The following is a 15,399-nucleotide window of genomic DNA, read 5'->3' on the forward strand; positions in this document are numbered from 1 at the left end:
CAAGAGGCAGCAATTTCCTCGTGTGGCCGTGACGTCATATATCCTATCAAGTAGCCACCAGGTGAAAGATGAGCTGCTCTATATCCCGTATAATGAATCATTAAGGTATTCAAACCTCGGTGTTCTAGCTTTGGTGTATTTCCCTTTCATTACCAGTAGATACAAAAAAGTAGCTGTACATGCCTAACAGACCTATGTCTCGCCTCCTCTGCACCCCCTCTTGCAGGAACAAAGATATCTTGCCGCCCGAGCACGCTCCGCTTTCAGTCGTCATCAAAAGGTCAATCCCGCCCAAATACAACCCCTTTTGGGATGGCGGTGGGCGAGACCAGCTCCTCGTCCGCGCCAACACCATTCATGGAGTAGCTCGATACCTCGGAAGCGACCCGTTTGCATGGAAGATGCGTCGAGATGCTTTGGATTGAATCAGCACCAATGTTGTGGTGCAATTAGTTTGCACGGTCCCATTCTTCCCCTGCAAAGTACCTCTCGGGCGTTTCCACGTCCCAGGTAGGTCTCTCAACCAGAGCGACTTCCACGTCCTGACCCGGAGTATCTATCGGTACTACACCGAGAATAGGGCGATACTTGTATGTTATCCACCACTTTTTGGCTTCAACTGTGGTCGATCCTGTACTTTGGAGAGCAGTCTTGCCGCTGATTGTAGTTGAGCGAAGCTTGGACAGTTCGCCATCGGCATCCACCATGTCCTCGTCGCTGTCGCTGTCACCAACTTCGGGTGCCTTAACCACATCAATATCTTCCCATTGCTCGTCGGCACCGTGCTTTCGAACTTGGTGCGGGGCGAGGTTCTCTCTCTCCATCTTGCCTCCGGCACCGGTTGTTTGACCAATCCTCTTGCGCTTCGTTCCCTGCGTGAGTTGCGAGTCACCACCCTCAGCTTCCGGGACCCTAGGAAGGTCCTGCCCCATATCAAGCATGAGTAAGAATGACACGCCATACACCCACATCCGAGAACCCTGCCATAGGATGCCCTTTGGCAGATCCAGGAGGTCTCGAACCGGTCCGGGCAGGGCCTTTCGAGGGTGCCGACGCGACCATGAAGTAAGAGCGCCATGACGAGGATTGAAGGCTAAGACGTTCCATGATGAGGTTACCACGGCTAGGATGTAATCGTCGACTCCATCTTTTTCGGCCCCTAGAGATGATTCTGATTCGGGTACGTAGTCCGAGAAGGATAGAACGACAGGTGATGATGGTAGTTTGGGTAATATCTTCGCGTTAGGGTTGCGAACCCACCGGTCTTGCATAGTAGAGGCCCCTTCATCCTCTTCATCAGATGAATCATTGTCAGAAGAGGCCGATGCCGCGTCATCGAGCGTCTCCATTTCGTCACCGGTCTGCAAATCCTGGTCGTGGCTACGCAATGCCCATGTGTCAATATATCCAGCCAAGTCAGCCACTGCAACCATTTTCGAGTCAGCGCTGAATGTGATTTGCGTAATGCTCCGGTCGTAGCTGCCCAGACCGCCATTCAGGATGTATCTTGGGATCTGGCGACGAAGTCGCGAAAGCCGTTGAAGCCTGATGGGGGCTTCGGCAGTTTCTGTAGACGTATGTTCAGTTTGGATCTGGGCCATGAGAACCCGAGATCCTTCTTGGACCACGAGCAACCACCGCCCATCGGGAGAGAGCTTGACCTGCGTAGCGCCAAGCTGTGACAGCCTGACTGGCAGCTCAAGGCTCGACAGCTTCACGTCTGAAGGCTTGGCAGGGTCTTCATGCTGAAGCCGGAAAGCTTTAACGTCGGTGGCAGTAGACACGAACAGTAGGGTGCCCTCAGGATTAATTGTGGCGGAAGCGATATTTGAATCGCCTTTAACAACGATAGTCTTCAGTAGTTTCCGATTCTGGTTGATATCAACAAGTTCCTCTCCAGACTGCAGCAAATCGGCAGCTGACTTGCGTAAAACCCAAACATGAACCTCCCTCTCCCACCAGCTGATGATGAATCGTGCCCTCGGTGCGCTGGTGACGGGTGGTTGTTGAGGCAGGTTGCTCATCATTCTGTGATTTTCTCGGCCCATTTCTTTCAGCGGGACAACCATCAAGCTTGCGTCGGGTCCTGTTGCCATGTTAGTTGGTCGGGTCTTGTGAATAGGGGACAAATGTATCCTACCTCCTGAAACTACAACGCTGATGCGCCCGTGTTCAAAAGAGGCCATTGCTTTGACATCGTGGTCATGGTAGCGGCGACCCCAAACCTTGCTCCATCGCTGACCGGCGCCCGAGTTTTGCTTGTAGAGCATTGTCCTGCGGTCCATGCCTCCGCTGATGATGGCTGTTCCGTCTGCGCTTGTGGCAAGACTGAGGACGTCCGACTTGTGACTCTGAATCCTTTGGGCCTGAGTGTACGTCTTTCCGTCCCAAATGCAGATCTGGCCTGTTGAGTCGCCAGAGACAATGTTGCCATTTGGTAGGCATTTAACTGACCAAACAATGATGTCCTTGGAGCCACCGAGCAGATCCGAGCCAAGGGTCATTCTTCGCAGCATATGGCCCCTTGTAATATCGTAGGCTCTGATGGTGCTGTCGGAGCATCCTACAATGACGACTTTGCGGGATTGGAAGGTGATGCTGACCATCTGAGCTTTTTTTGTGGGCGATTTGACGAGGACTCGCTGGAACCTCAGATCGTCGTCTTCCAGGGAGTACATGACTAGCTCTCCATCAATGGTTCCGGCAATCAGTTTTTTAGAATTCTGCGCCTCCTGGAAGCCGCCAGTAACCTGCGGCTTGTCGCTCTGAGGCTGTGCCGCAATGCACCAAATATCACCATGTTGGCCGCTGGCATGTCGCTTTGGTTTGCCTTTTTCGAGATCCCATTCAGTGACTGTAGATGTATAGCCAATGCTGAAGAGGCGTGACTTCCCAATGGCTACGTGGCCGTCGCCTAGATCCTGATCGGGTTCGTTGACCCAAACCAATCCATCAACGCTCCTATCCTTTCCGCCTCGGATGACGAGCTCCTGAAGCCAGGTCCCGCTAGAGGGATTCCATATTTCAATATCGCCATTGGCGCGTCCGACGGCTAGCCTTGCTACAGCATTCTGCTTGGCTGTTCTTGTCTTGGGGTGAGAGAAAGCGACAGCGTTGATGGCGGAGGGCTGATACGGCACGAAACGACACCGATGCACATCCATTGCGTCGGCCTATCTTTGCTTGTTCGACGCACGCGAGATGCACAGGGTCAATACCTGGGCACAATAGCTTCCAGCCCGCGAATTCCAGCCGCCGAATACCGGAGGATTGTGTGTTTCGGGGTGTTTGGGCTGGGTGTTGTTCGATCGGGTTCTTTCGACAAGGTAAAAAAAATGAGAATGCAGCCTCGCGTTGGTTTTTTTTTTTTTTTTTTAGCCTGCAGAGCCAAACGGCGATTTAAGGTGTGGTCAATGCACGAAATGCCCCTCCACCCCACCAATGCCACAGTACCAGATGCAATAGCTACACTGGCACTTCGTCTCTTTCCGTGACTCAGCTTTTTGCTTTGTCACTTCCGAGCCTCAGTGCGATAAGTCCGACCTCTGCTCTAGCCGACAGATAGCCAACCCTCGTACTCGCTGATCCTGTCCAACCTCGAGGTATCGAGCACGGCGGTCCTTCTACCTCTCTCCGAGTCAACGACGGCGCAATTCGCATTGGCGCGCCACCGAGGTGTTTGTTTAGTCTGGGACAGAACTACGACTAGACGACGCGAACCACAGCTCTGGCTCGGATCGCCATCAAGGTGTCAGGAGTTGCAATACTGAATCTCCAATCCTGCGACTGTGGCCCATGATTCCCTTCCTGTGGCAAAGCTCTTTCATTGTCTGCTAGTTGCGGTAGTTTCTTGCATCCAACTCAATACACTATCATGGATTTCAACAGTTCGTCGCCCTTCCCCGAGGGCGTCATTTCCTTTCTCGACACCGATCTGTACAAGTTGACGATGCAATGCGCCGTCTTCAAGTTCTTCAAAGACGTTCCCGTGACATATGCTTTCACCAATCGTACGCCTGATAAGAAGCTTTCAAGAGTTGCTTTTAAATGGCTTGACGAACAAATCCGAAGTAAGTGCGAGACACTACGGCCACAATCAACCCTCCTAACAATATTTCTAGAGCTTGGAAACATCTCACTGTCCAATGGCGAATATCAATTTCTGAAAACACATTGCACGTATCTTACTGACGACTATCTCAATTATCTGCGCGATTTTCAACTCCGACCTAGAGAGCAAGTTACCGTTACCTTTACAACCGTTGGCAAGGATTCTGGAGCCGATTCGGATATTGGTGATATTGACATCAAGATTCAAGGAACATGGTCCGACACCATCTTGTACGAGATTCCCATTCTTGCCTTGACATCCGAAGCATACTTTCGATTCATGGATACCGACTGGAATTACGACGGCCAGGAAGAACTTGCATTTCACAAAGGCATGCAGCTCCTAGAGGCCGGTTGCATAACTTCGGAATTTGGCACTCGAAGACGACGTGACTACCACACTCAAGCCCTGGTGTTCCGCGGTTTGGTCAAGGCATCCAAGGCTGCTGCGGAGAAGGGCTTCCCTGGTAAGCTGTCTGGGACATCCAACGTACACTTGGCTATGAGGTTCGGCATTCCTCCTGTAGGAACTGTTGCCCATGAATGGTTTATGGGCACAGCTGCCATTTTTGATGACTACAAGAAAGCTACAGAACTAGCGCTTCGGCACTGGGTCGGCTGTTTCGGCTCGAATCTAGCCATTGCCTTGACAGATACATTCGGCACCGCGGAGTTTCTTCACTCTTTTAGCCTACCTGTGCAAACAGTTGAAGGCGGTATGTCAGGTGATATTTTCAAGAATGAGGACGGCTCTGCCAAGACCTATGCCGAGTTGTTCACGGGCGTGCGACAAGACTCTGGAGATCCTGCGGAATATGCCAAGTTGATGCGGAATTATTACGATAAGCAGGGCATCAAAGAGAAGAAGATTATTGTATTCTCTGATTCACTTAACATCGAGCGCTGCTTGGAGTACAAAAAGGTTTCGGAGGAGCTTGGGTTCCAGCCAACATTTGGCGTTGGCACGTTCCTCACCAATGACTTTACGCACTTGACAACTGGAACCAAGTCAGTGCCCCTGAATATTGTCATCAAGCTTAGCTCCGCAGCAGGACGACCAGCTATCAAGATTAGGTGAGTGCTACTGATAATCAGCATCAAAACACTTTTCACTTACTCATTACAACCAGCGACAATATTGGCAAGAATACCGGGGACAAAGACCTCGTTGAAAAGGTTAAGAAAGAGCTTGGCTACGTGGAGCGCGAATGGAAAGAGGGCGACGAGACCTCGCGATGGGGTAAAGAAGAAAATGCGCAAGCATAGATGGCGGAATTTATTAGAACAGGGTGGTATCTTGCCAAAATTAGATGTTTGACGATATAGAATCGACTAGTCCCAGTCTTGGATAGGGCTTCAATACACTATACAGTGGATATATATGCCATTGGCAGAATCCATGGCGGCAAGTTCGGCAGAGGGGCAGGACTGTTTATCTTTCTATTGATACTTATTTACCCAACTGTCGCCTATGCAAAACTCGTTCGAATCGATATTGGACTGAGCATGTGTTAGCCGCAATGTCAAGGTAAGTGCTCCCCATGTTAAACCATGGCGACTTGCCAAAAAATGCTAGGAGGAAGTAGCGGATCGAACATGCACACGCCCCCTCAATCTTCGACGGCCAACATTTCTTTTGAAGACCCGTCTTTCGAGTACTTTCAACTCCATCAATCATCACTCCAGTCGAAAATCCTTCGTTTTTTGGACGCCTTTTTGGAACCATTTTTGGAACTTTTTGTCTTGGAGCGCATCCTTTCCCACTTCGTGACATCTACCATCAAGCATTTTCCAACCCCCTTTTCAGAAGAATGTCCGACTCTTTGTGTTCAAATGTTCTGAGGGACTTGAAGAGAAGCCCTTCATTCCCGCAGAACAGCCGTGTGCTGGCTTTCATTGTTTTGATATTCTTCGGTTCACTCATAGCTGGAACCGTTCGCGTTGTCACCACGCATGTTCCGCCAAGAAAACCATCATTGGATGCCCGACAGTTTCAACTCGGAAGCATACTAGGTGCTAATGCGCTTCAGGCAAGTGAATGATATTGTTTGCTAGCATGACGCTTGATTGACATGTTTAGGCTATGAGATCGAGTGATGTCGAGGAAGGAGCTCAGAAGATTGACTCCCACCTGGATACCGATGCGAAGAACTCGAAACACTCAACCTCATTTTCCTCGCCAGTTACAACTTCTACATCCAAATCCATAGCTGAGAGCAGCATTCGAATAGATGCTGTCATGGACGTGGACACCGTTCGCCCACCGCCTGCATTCGATTTGCTTGCGGCACTGATCGAGGCCTTCAAACCAGTTGTTAACGCCTCTCGGGTCGCAAACTTGCCCTTAAAGAAGCATGCTTTGTCTCAAGAAGTCAGAATGTCAGTCACCAAGCCATCAACAAAGCGTGATCCGTCTACCAGCACAACCTCAGTTGTGTCTTCTGATAGTTTCCAAGCAGGGAGCTTATCGTCAACGCCATTACCGGGAACATTTCAACAAACTGGCCCTTCATCAAACAAAGTTGGCGGGCCACAAAGACGCGAACTTGACCTTAATAATCCAGAGTCAGAAGTGGCTCTCTCATTGCTAGATACTATATCCGGCTTGGTTGCAAATATTGCTAGAATCGATGGGAAAAGTGCAGCAGCGTTGACCGACGCCATGCTAGCTGTGCTTCCAGTAGAGCCTGAGGCACTTTCCTGCGCTATTTTGAACTTTACAGAGCAGGCATCTGTTTCAGTGGAAGAAGTTATCCCCTTCATTCTTCCAGCCATTGGAAAAGCCTGGGGGAACCCAAGAGAAGGACAGATTCCAAAGGAGAGCTCAGAAAGCCTGAACGTCACATTCAAAGACATAATTGCTCAAGGGTCAATCGTCATCAACCAAATCACAACCGTTGCGGCACGAATTCAAGCTCCAATCATGCAGGAAGTTTTGCAGCAGGTTGCCAATGCTGTATATGCGGTGGCAAATCACTTGGATCAAATTGCCTGCGCCATTGGCCGAAATGATGCAGGTCTACAACTTGATGCTCTTGTTCCATGCGACTCAACTACCATCGAATCTGCGTCGGTGAATACTTTGACGCTCAACCCAATATCCTTGACAATTGGCACCTCTTTATTGGCAACTGCAACATGGAACATCATACCTACCGCAAACCCTGAAGCTTATGACACGGTATCTGAAATACTGCCTGACCCCTATTCAATCTTGTCGGCTTCCAACCCAGATATCCTACAAACTGGGCGTTCAATTTCATCGCAATTTTCTGTCACAGACCAAAGTGTTACATGTACGGTAGGGACATCCTTAAGCTTACGCACAACTTCCCCTGGTCTCTTACCTTGTCCGGCTCCGGCGCCTATCTCGACGCCAGGAGTGAACCCTAAGTCAGGACCTTGTCCAGAGACAGGATATCAGTGCAAAGATTGTCTCAATGGATGGTTTTGCCCCCCGGTAGAAACACCCCCTCAAGTTGTGCCTTGTGGATTAGGATGGCCTTGTTTTCACTGCAAAGACGGATACTTTTGCTCCTCAACTGCCGCCTTGGATCCTACTGCATATATCCCGGATAGTTACAGCGTTCCATTGCATCCTGCAAGCACCGAGGCAGTGGAGACCATTAGCCCAACACTACCTTCAGCTCCCACACCCAGTCACGACTTTTGCGTCGCAGTTCCCGGCTGGACATATTTGGGATGCTTTCGAGATGCTATTTCACGCACGCTTGTTGGATCCAAGCCTGTAGATTATTTGCGAGGTTCAATGTCGAACTATACATGTATCAACCACTGTGCAGCCAATGGCTACTCCTTCGCTGGCACTGAGCATGGCTTCGAATGCTGGTGTGGTTTGTCTATCCGAGACGATGCCGTTCGATTACCTGAGAACTCTTGTAATGTGCCCTGTCAAGACTCGGCAAACGAGTTCTGCGGTGGATCTTGGGTAATTTCTGTATTCAGATGCGCAGAATCTAATGCCCAATCCGGCTCAAAGAACAGCAACTCATCAACATCAAAAGGAGTACAAGCATCAACACAAGTGCCAGGCTCATCACCGACTGTAACTACGCCACCACCATATCGAGAAACCCAGTCACCATCCGCAGCGTTGGAAACGACTGCGGATTCGCTGCTATACGCAAGCGAGAGCAAAAGCACGCAAACGTCATCTTCGGCCCAGCCAGGCCCAGTCGCAAAACTATTGGCAAACGCAAGGCATTCTAAGTAGACTAACGGAGTTTTGTAGCATACTGTTACATGCATTTGAGACCTTGATGAAAAATTTGTACGTAGCCTCATGTAATTGCCGTAATGGTTGGCGGAAAGCAGGAATATCAGCCGGGGGAGGCATGGTGACCAAGTTTGGTTCTTTCTTTTGCTTTATTGATGGGGCGTTATTTTGATTCTGCAAATTATGGCTATAATAAGCGCATGCAGGTTCTTACAAATTGGGACATGGAGCACCATAAATGCATGCAGTTAAAGTTCAAATCCTGGGTTCACAGTAATACAATGATTCGCACAGACCTTTAGCTGGCAAATGCTCCCCAGTGGACTCGTCTCACCCAGACATAGCCAGGGTCTTTACGTCGCTTGGGGATGATGTTCGCCAGATCCTAGATGGCTCAAGATGAGTTGTCAAGCTAAGAGAAAACCACATGGCCGCTCAGACAGAGGAGTCCATTGGATGGGCACGCCTCGCCCGACTAGAGAAGTCACCGGTCGATGCTATCTAATGTTGACAGTTGACAACGGTGTCGTGAGCAACCTAGGGACGTATTGCACCAGTTCCGGGCATAATACATGGCGGCACTAAGCCCGTCCATACATGCATACAGCTCAGGTTGATTAGGTCTTTGATCAAGGTTGGCAGATGCAAAATGAAAAGCTCCACGGCGGCAAATGGGATCCAATCACCCAGCCTGGGCATCCAGAAAAGGAGTCGAGTCCCGTTCCTCCAAGGGGAGGATGAACCGGGCTGTTGTTGGCCCATGAAGATGCTGGATTCAAAAAAATTACAACATCAGCGGAGAGGAGCAGCTGCGTAACATCCAACGGGGTAAGGAGCACGGAGTAGTAGTACGGAGTAGTAGTACGGGGTTGAGTTATAGCAAAAGCGACAGGCATCGTCCGCAAGAAGCAATGGTGAATGCCACTATCAACAAGGGAGGGGGTTTGTTAGTCGGAGGACTCCTCAACCAGAGAGCCAGGTGAGTGGACACGAGAGCAACTAGGGTGCTTGTATGGCATAATCTTTTCTTCGATGCAGATACTACTAGTAGTATCCTCAGGCAGACTAGTCAACCCCAGGTCTAGGCCTTCTCTCCCCGTGGGTTTGTTCGTAATATGAATTGCTGGGGGCGGGACAAGCGGGCTGGCTGAAAGCCCAGAGAACGTGAAGTGGGTTTGCCAGATTTCCATGGTCCGCTCTCCACGGCTGAATGCATCGCCGAAGACGAGCATCTCGACTAGAGGCCAATGAGGGCGATGGGTTCTACATCAGCAGGCAAGCAGGTGGGCAAAGCTGATCAGCCTGTAGACTGCTCGGTGCTCTGTAGAGCACTGCATACCCTTGCAAGGCAGGCAGTGAGCCAACGGTGATGCTACCTACCTGCGTATGTACATAGTCACGGAGGATTTAACGTTCGTGTCCGTCGCAGAGTGCGGTGGACATAGACGTACTTGGTATTATGCTGACCACGCATTTTCAACGAGTGCACGGCGATGCGTGCATTCTGCATCCTACCCCTGTCGTGGGGCTGCTGGAGAGCGCCAGGGCACGCAGGCCCGCAACGACAAGGGGTGGTGGTGAGAATGGTGTGCATTTCGTTCGTTGACGACCCCACGGATCCGGAATTGTTGGTTGTTGGCGGCGGCTACGTGCCCACTTGGTGTCGTCTTTGCCTCGGGGCGTTTCCTGTCGCGGAGAAGAGGCCTCGTCTTAACAAATCGGCGGAACGGCGACCCTGGCTCTGACAGACGGCTATTGATATCCATTGACCCGAAATGGGTTGGGTTGGCTAAGAAAGAAAATACATACTTGTGCCGGGCCATGCTTTGAGTGGTTTCCTGCAGCCCTGTCTGCTCTCGGATTCGAGAAGCCCAGGTCGGAGGGGGGAGAGGTTGGGGAACGTGGTGGTGGGGGTTGCTAATATGTATCAATGTCACTCCAGGTTCCTGTATGTAGTGCATTTCGGTGTGAGATGCAGGGGAAAAGTGTAATAGATTTCTGGATTCGTCCGAGGATTGGAATCGCCCGGCTCCGACGATGCTACCTACCCGGGTGGATGGGCTCGGGCTTGACCTGCGACTTTACCCTGAATGAAACGACAAGCGTCTAAGCGTCTGTGCAAAGGTTGAGTTTCATTCTAGACAAGTTTTATCGCGGCTAGCGAACAGAGGTACTGTACATATGTAGTAGTTCTATGTATGTTTGCTAAATATAGGGTTGTGCTCTTTGGCGACTGGGTGTCTGCATTGCGCCATGATTTGTGTATTTTGGGTCCCTCCGCACTTGGATGATTCCTGTGAGTTTATTACTCTGTTTTTCTGCCTGTGGTTTACTGGCATGTTGTGTGACATTGGCGAGTAAATGTACGGACAACTGGCCGATGAAGACATTTGGCTTGTTCCGCTCGTATTGACGAATTACTCTAGTCTCGGAGTGCATGATTTTTAATCTTAACCCTAGGCGCATAACGGTGGTGGCTTGATTGTTCATGTGTGTGTGACTGTCGTCATGGCCAAGTTGGACTAGAGATAATATCGGTTAGCTTTGACGGGTCGGTCTTGTTGAAGTGCTGTGAAGCCGGTCGCTACAAGGACCTTGGCTTGCTTCAGCATGCTTCATCCCCGTCAATAGGTTCGGCATATGAATATAGTTTTGCGCACGCCGTCGATGTCGACGAGAATGTCTTGACGAGACCGTCGCATGTTGATGCGCCACGATTTGCTCATTGGCGGGAAGGAACATGCTGGTCGGACGAGGAGGTCATCGGGCCAGGCGAAATTGCCTGATTCGAAAAAATTCAGATCCAAATCGTAGTAAGTACTCCGTAGTCCTTCGAAATCGAACGCGCCACTTGCGCCTCTCGGGTCAATGGAGGATTGCCTAAACAGACTTGGGCTGGCGCAATGTGAGTGTCGCCCCCAAACGCCACCATCGGCTTTGGATGCCCGAGCCCCTGATCTTTTTACTTGTTGCTAACACGGCCAATACTTGGATTGATAAAACAGGTTGCGCAGACGGCAATTCGGCGCATTGCTGTAGTCCGCTGATACAAGCGAGTTGAAACTGTGATTTGATGCTGTGGGTAGAGCCAGTAACACCGCCCTGAGACATGATATCCCTGCTTCACATTGAGGGTCTTGATAAATACTTTATTTCTTTTTGAGCTGGCGCCGTATTATGCTAGCGAGCGATGTTAGTTTCACGGGCTGTGTTACCGCCGTCATATTCAACTAGGCGATTGACCTACAGGTTTTCTTAATCCAGACACTTGACACTTAAACCCCATGGAATTGTATCTCATACGAAGGAACAATAATGACAGATTATGCAGACCCTTGTGAGCGCCTGTAGTTTCTTTTTTCAGTGTGGAATGCAGTCATGATTCCTTGTCACTGCTGACTCTGTGGTCATCTCGTTGGTGGTACATAGCGCCATACATTCGAAAACCGCGCTGTGACACCAGTCTCCCACAAGTCTCCCGTTTCTATGCATCATTTCCCTCCCGAGGTCACGATACACAACGATGGAGTTCTCCATCCATGTACAGGTAGCTAATTCGCTTCCATTGTGTCGGCGCCGGCGGTTGAGAGGTTGCATTCAGATCGACCCCGCCTTGAGATGGCAAGCAAATGTGGTTTTTAGACTATTGCACGGACGGCGATCGACAACGTCATGGTGTTCTTTGTTCAGACACTACCCCGACCTGCCCGACGTACCCATCTCGAGTCGTGGGTAGGAAAGGCAGTGGCGGGAGGCCTTTAGAGCAGCCTTCCGGTTCTCCGCATCTCCTTGTTCCCCGGAAACATGCTAGTGACCCATGGGGCCCTGCAGACTTGTCTTGGGGCTCCAGAATGCTCGCCCGAGCGGATGGCGTTTTTGAGCCGGGTTCTACAGGTAATAACGCGATGGGCTCATATCGCCAGGACGTTCATCCAGAGTCCGCCGGACAGGGAAGCAGGTTGTGCGGAGACGACTACCCCGAGTCGCCCAGACAAACTATTTCGACCGGCAAGGACGCACGGCACTGCACAAGCAAGGCTCAGGGCAGGCCGGTCGAGCAAGAAGAGCTGCATTGTAGAACCACAGGCTGCGGCAACGCCAAGCATGGGGTACATGACATATCTCTCCACTGTTACAGATGTCCTCTCACCCGTCAAGCTTGGCAGGTCTCTTGTCGGATGGTACCGTGGCTATGATGCTCGTTGGCAAATGTATTTGCAGGATTCGGCCGCATTGGCTTCGCTGTGGCTTTCAGTAGTAACAGATGTACTACATGAGAAACATGGCATTACCGCTCCAGGCTAGTACGTAGTTATTATACCTGCTGACGAGGACTTGCTTGCGGTTGAAAACCGCATACTCTGCACCACCGCACTTGTTCCAGATGACCGGATTGCCGCGTTCTGGATTGATATGCCCAAAGTCGACTTGTGAGTTGTATCGACTGATCTTGACTTGGTGCTCGAATCTCACATCATGATGCAATTAGACCGCCAACTAGCCAAAAGCCCCGGCCACAGGGAAGCTGTACATGACGCCGCCTTCGATTTAGTCTCTGGAGAGGTTGCGGCTCGTCTTCAGCGGAAAGAGACCGCAGATCGCATTCCCCAAGAGACTAGCCACCCAGCCACCAGCCACGCCCGCCCGTCAGTTGCTGCCGTTGACGGGTGCTAAAGATTTGTTTCGCGAGCCATACTTGGTGTAAAAGCGTCGAGGCAAATCTCCGAATCCAGAGCCTCGTACCAGGATCGGTGTTTTCATCCAGACTCTCGCTAAAAAAAAGATAGGCGCTCTGACGTGGCCAAGACACCTCTCTGGCCCATGTTTCCTATGCTGAATGTGAATACTGAATAGGAATGCGAAAGCTTTGACTTTTGTGCATATATATCGTTGCAGCCACGCCGTTAGACATCATACATATTTGTCCAGAGTCACAGAGAACTGCCTGCTATGGAGTACGGAGCACCACAATGGAACCGTATATAGTAATAACACCCTCATCAATTACAAATAACGCCTCTAAATGTTGGTTGTTGAAGGATTCGCCGATCGCTCGATCCGGGGCCCTGCATATGTAATAGTACCTGCTAGCTGTGTTGCAATGGCCAGGATTTTCGAGCCAGTGTTGGGGGATCATTCCCAATCGGCTGTAAAGTAGTTACCATCTTGTATCACTCCGGTTGTACTCCGTACCTTGGTCTTGCTTCTATCATATACGTAGGTTGTCGACTTTGCAGTCACTTTAGTCTGGTCGTCGACGACAGGTCGAGAACAACTGAGCCGCGAGCAAATTTGCTGCCACGTTTCCCTGTCGGTGATATAGCGGATCTTCGGGAGATCAGTCTGCGCCCGCATGAAATGCCTGGTAGCGGGCGTTAAACAAGGAACTGTGTTATCGATCGATAATCCGCAGGAATATCTCCTCTGCCAAGGCGCGTGCCAAGAGGTGCGAAAAATGTTCGAAATTGTCTATGCACCACATGCAACCATTGTGGCGCCATTGTGACAGCGGCAGTCGCTTCTGCATCCGTCTGTTTTCACAAATCCATTCCCGGAATTTATTTGCGCTTGTATTCCATAAGCCGTCGCAGCACATTGACTTGCTGGCTCACGAGGTCGTGCCTTGAGCGGCTTGGATGTATGTACGTGCGAGAAAAACAGCGGTTCTGCTGTCCCACCTACTTCGTACATGATCGGAAGGTTTCTTTCTTTTCTTTGTGGCTTAGATTGAAATATGCTCGTAATGCCGCCTCTCGCCGGACTAACTGCCCCATTAACGCGAGTCAATTGCGCAGAGTGGGTTCTGAGAAAAGAAACTTGTCTGGGGTCTTTGGGCGGGGAGGATCATTGAGGACACCATAAAAGACCCAAAGCTAAAAGTTTGGGTCACTCAATTAAAAGTTGTCATACTCTGAAACACATGGACCTGCTGCTGAGGGTGGGCAGACGAGCGCGAAAGAGGGGTCTGGTCCGGTTCGTGTTGGTATTCCGGCGTCTTGATGCCCGCCTGCCACTGTCAATGATGGAATACCCCCGCTGGGCCATCCGAGGGTATTTGAATTGTCTCGCTGCTCCCCGCTGGCCTCTCTCAACAGGCTATTGAAGCAGCCTGGGTGTCTCTCGGTGGCACGCAGAGACACGGCGATACGCGAAGGTTGCGAGTTGGCTCTGGTTGTCCTGGACTCCTGGAGCAACAAGCGATCCTCGACTCCCGAGTCCCGACCCACCGCCAGGGCACTAGCTGGCACAGGAAATGGAGCCAGGCGACTTGGCCAAGACGAAAAAGGCTGGCTGGCTGGCCTGGTCTAGCCCATCGACATCCCTTCGTCCAGACCTGGCACCAAGACGCGCGCCCACCTGCTGCGACGTCGACAGGGGTTGGCCGACAGTTCCAGGGAGGCCTTAAACAGGCCCATTCTAGCTCTGTGCCGCCCCAATCTGGGCAGCTTCCCGCTCGTCCTAGTGATCGCCGTGGGCTCAAATGTTCTTGTCGTCTGGTAGCACTTGAGCGCTAGTACGGAGTAGTTGCCGTGAGGTGAGCTTCTATGGAGCAACCGAGTACATGCCGGTACGTACCTGCACCTCGGACTGGTGCCATCCCGCGTCGCATGTCCCATCCTTCCATTGATATCCACACACGATGGCTTTGAAGCTCGCGCTGGCCCGGACGAGAAACGAAGCAGTGCAACCCCCGGCCGCTTTCTTGTCCATGAGTCTGCGGAATCCCCCGTGCTATGCAGTCGACCAGAACGAACCATGATTGTGTCAGGCACTCACACCGTCGTGGACCCTGACAAACCGCCCTCCTCGGGAGGACCCAACGGCCACCTCTGTCTATCCCCTCCATCCGTTGCTTTTAACCTACTGTTCACCCAGTGAGCTTATAAAATGGGAGACCCTCCCTCCCCACCTCTCTTGGGACCTCTCTTGATCTTGTCTCGTCGTGCTGTTGTGATATGAGCTCCTCCCCAGTGTGAAACCGAGTTGCAGTCCTCTATATATCAAGAAGAAAACTCCTTGCTCGCCTGATTTGAGTAGCTTCTCCCACCACA

At 51.0% G+C, this 15,399-nt stretch overlaps 3 protein-coding genes across 3 annotated transcripts; 2 read left to right on the plus strand and 1 right to left on the minus strand.

Moving 5' to 3' along the window:
* Positions 1-449: 449 nt before the first annotated feature.
* On the minus strand, positions 450-3,164 carry MAA_05165 (WD40 repeat-like-containing domain protein; the record flags this gene model as incomplete). The annotated part of the gene is made up of 2 exons (XM_007823163.2): positions 450-2,086; positions 2,141-3,164. 2 exons carry the CDS (start codon positions 3,162-3,164, stop codon positions 450-452), a joined length of 2,661 nt encoding a protein of 886 aa, XP_007821354.2.
* A 710-nt stretch (positions 3,165-3,874) lies between these two features.
* MAA_05164 (Npt1p) lies at positions 3,875-5,376 on the plus strand (the record flags this gene model as incomplete). Its single annotated transcript, XM_007823162.1, has 3 exons — positions 3,875-4,070; positions 4,122-5,184; positions 5,241-5,376. 3 exons carry the CDS (start codon positions 3,875-3,877, stop codon positions 5,374-5,376), a joined length of 1,395 nt encoding a protein of 464 aa, XP_007821353.1.
* A 545-nt stretch (positions 5,377-5,921) lies between these two features.
* MAA_05163 (WSC domain-containing protein) lies at positions 5,922-8,344 on the plus strand (the record flags this gene model as incomplete). Its single annotated transcript, XM_007823161.2, has 2 exons — positions 5,922-6,053; positions 6,191-8,344. 2 exons carry the CDS (start codon positions 5,922-5,924, stop codon positions 8,342-8,344), a joined length of 2,286 nt encoding a protein of 761 aa, XP_007821352.2.
* Between the last annotated feature and the right edge of the window lie 7,055 nt (positions 8,345-15,399).

Source organism: Metarhizium robertsii (assembly GCF_000187425.2).
Source record: "Metarhizium robertsii ARSEF 23 chromosome Unknown MAA_Scf_2, whole genome shotgun sequence".
Taxonomy (NCBI): domain Eukaryota; kingdom Fungi; phylum Ascomycota; class Sordariomycetes; order Hypocreales; family Clavicipitaceae; genus Metarhizium; species Metarhizium robertsii.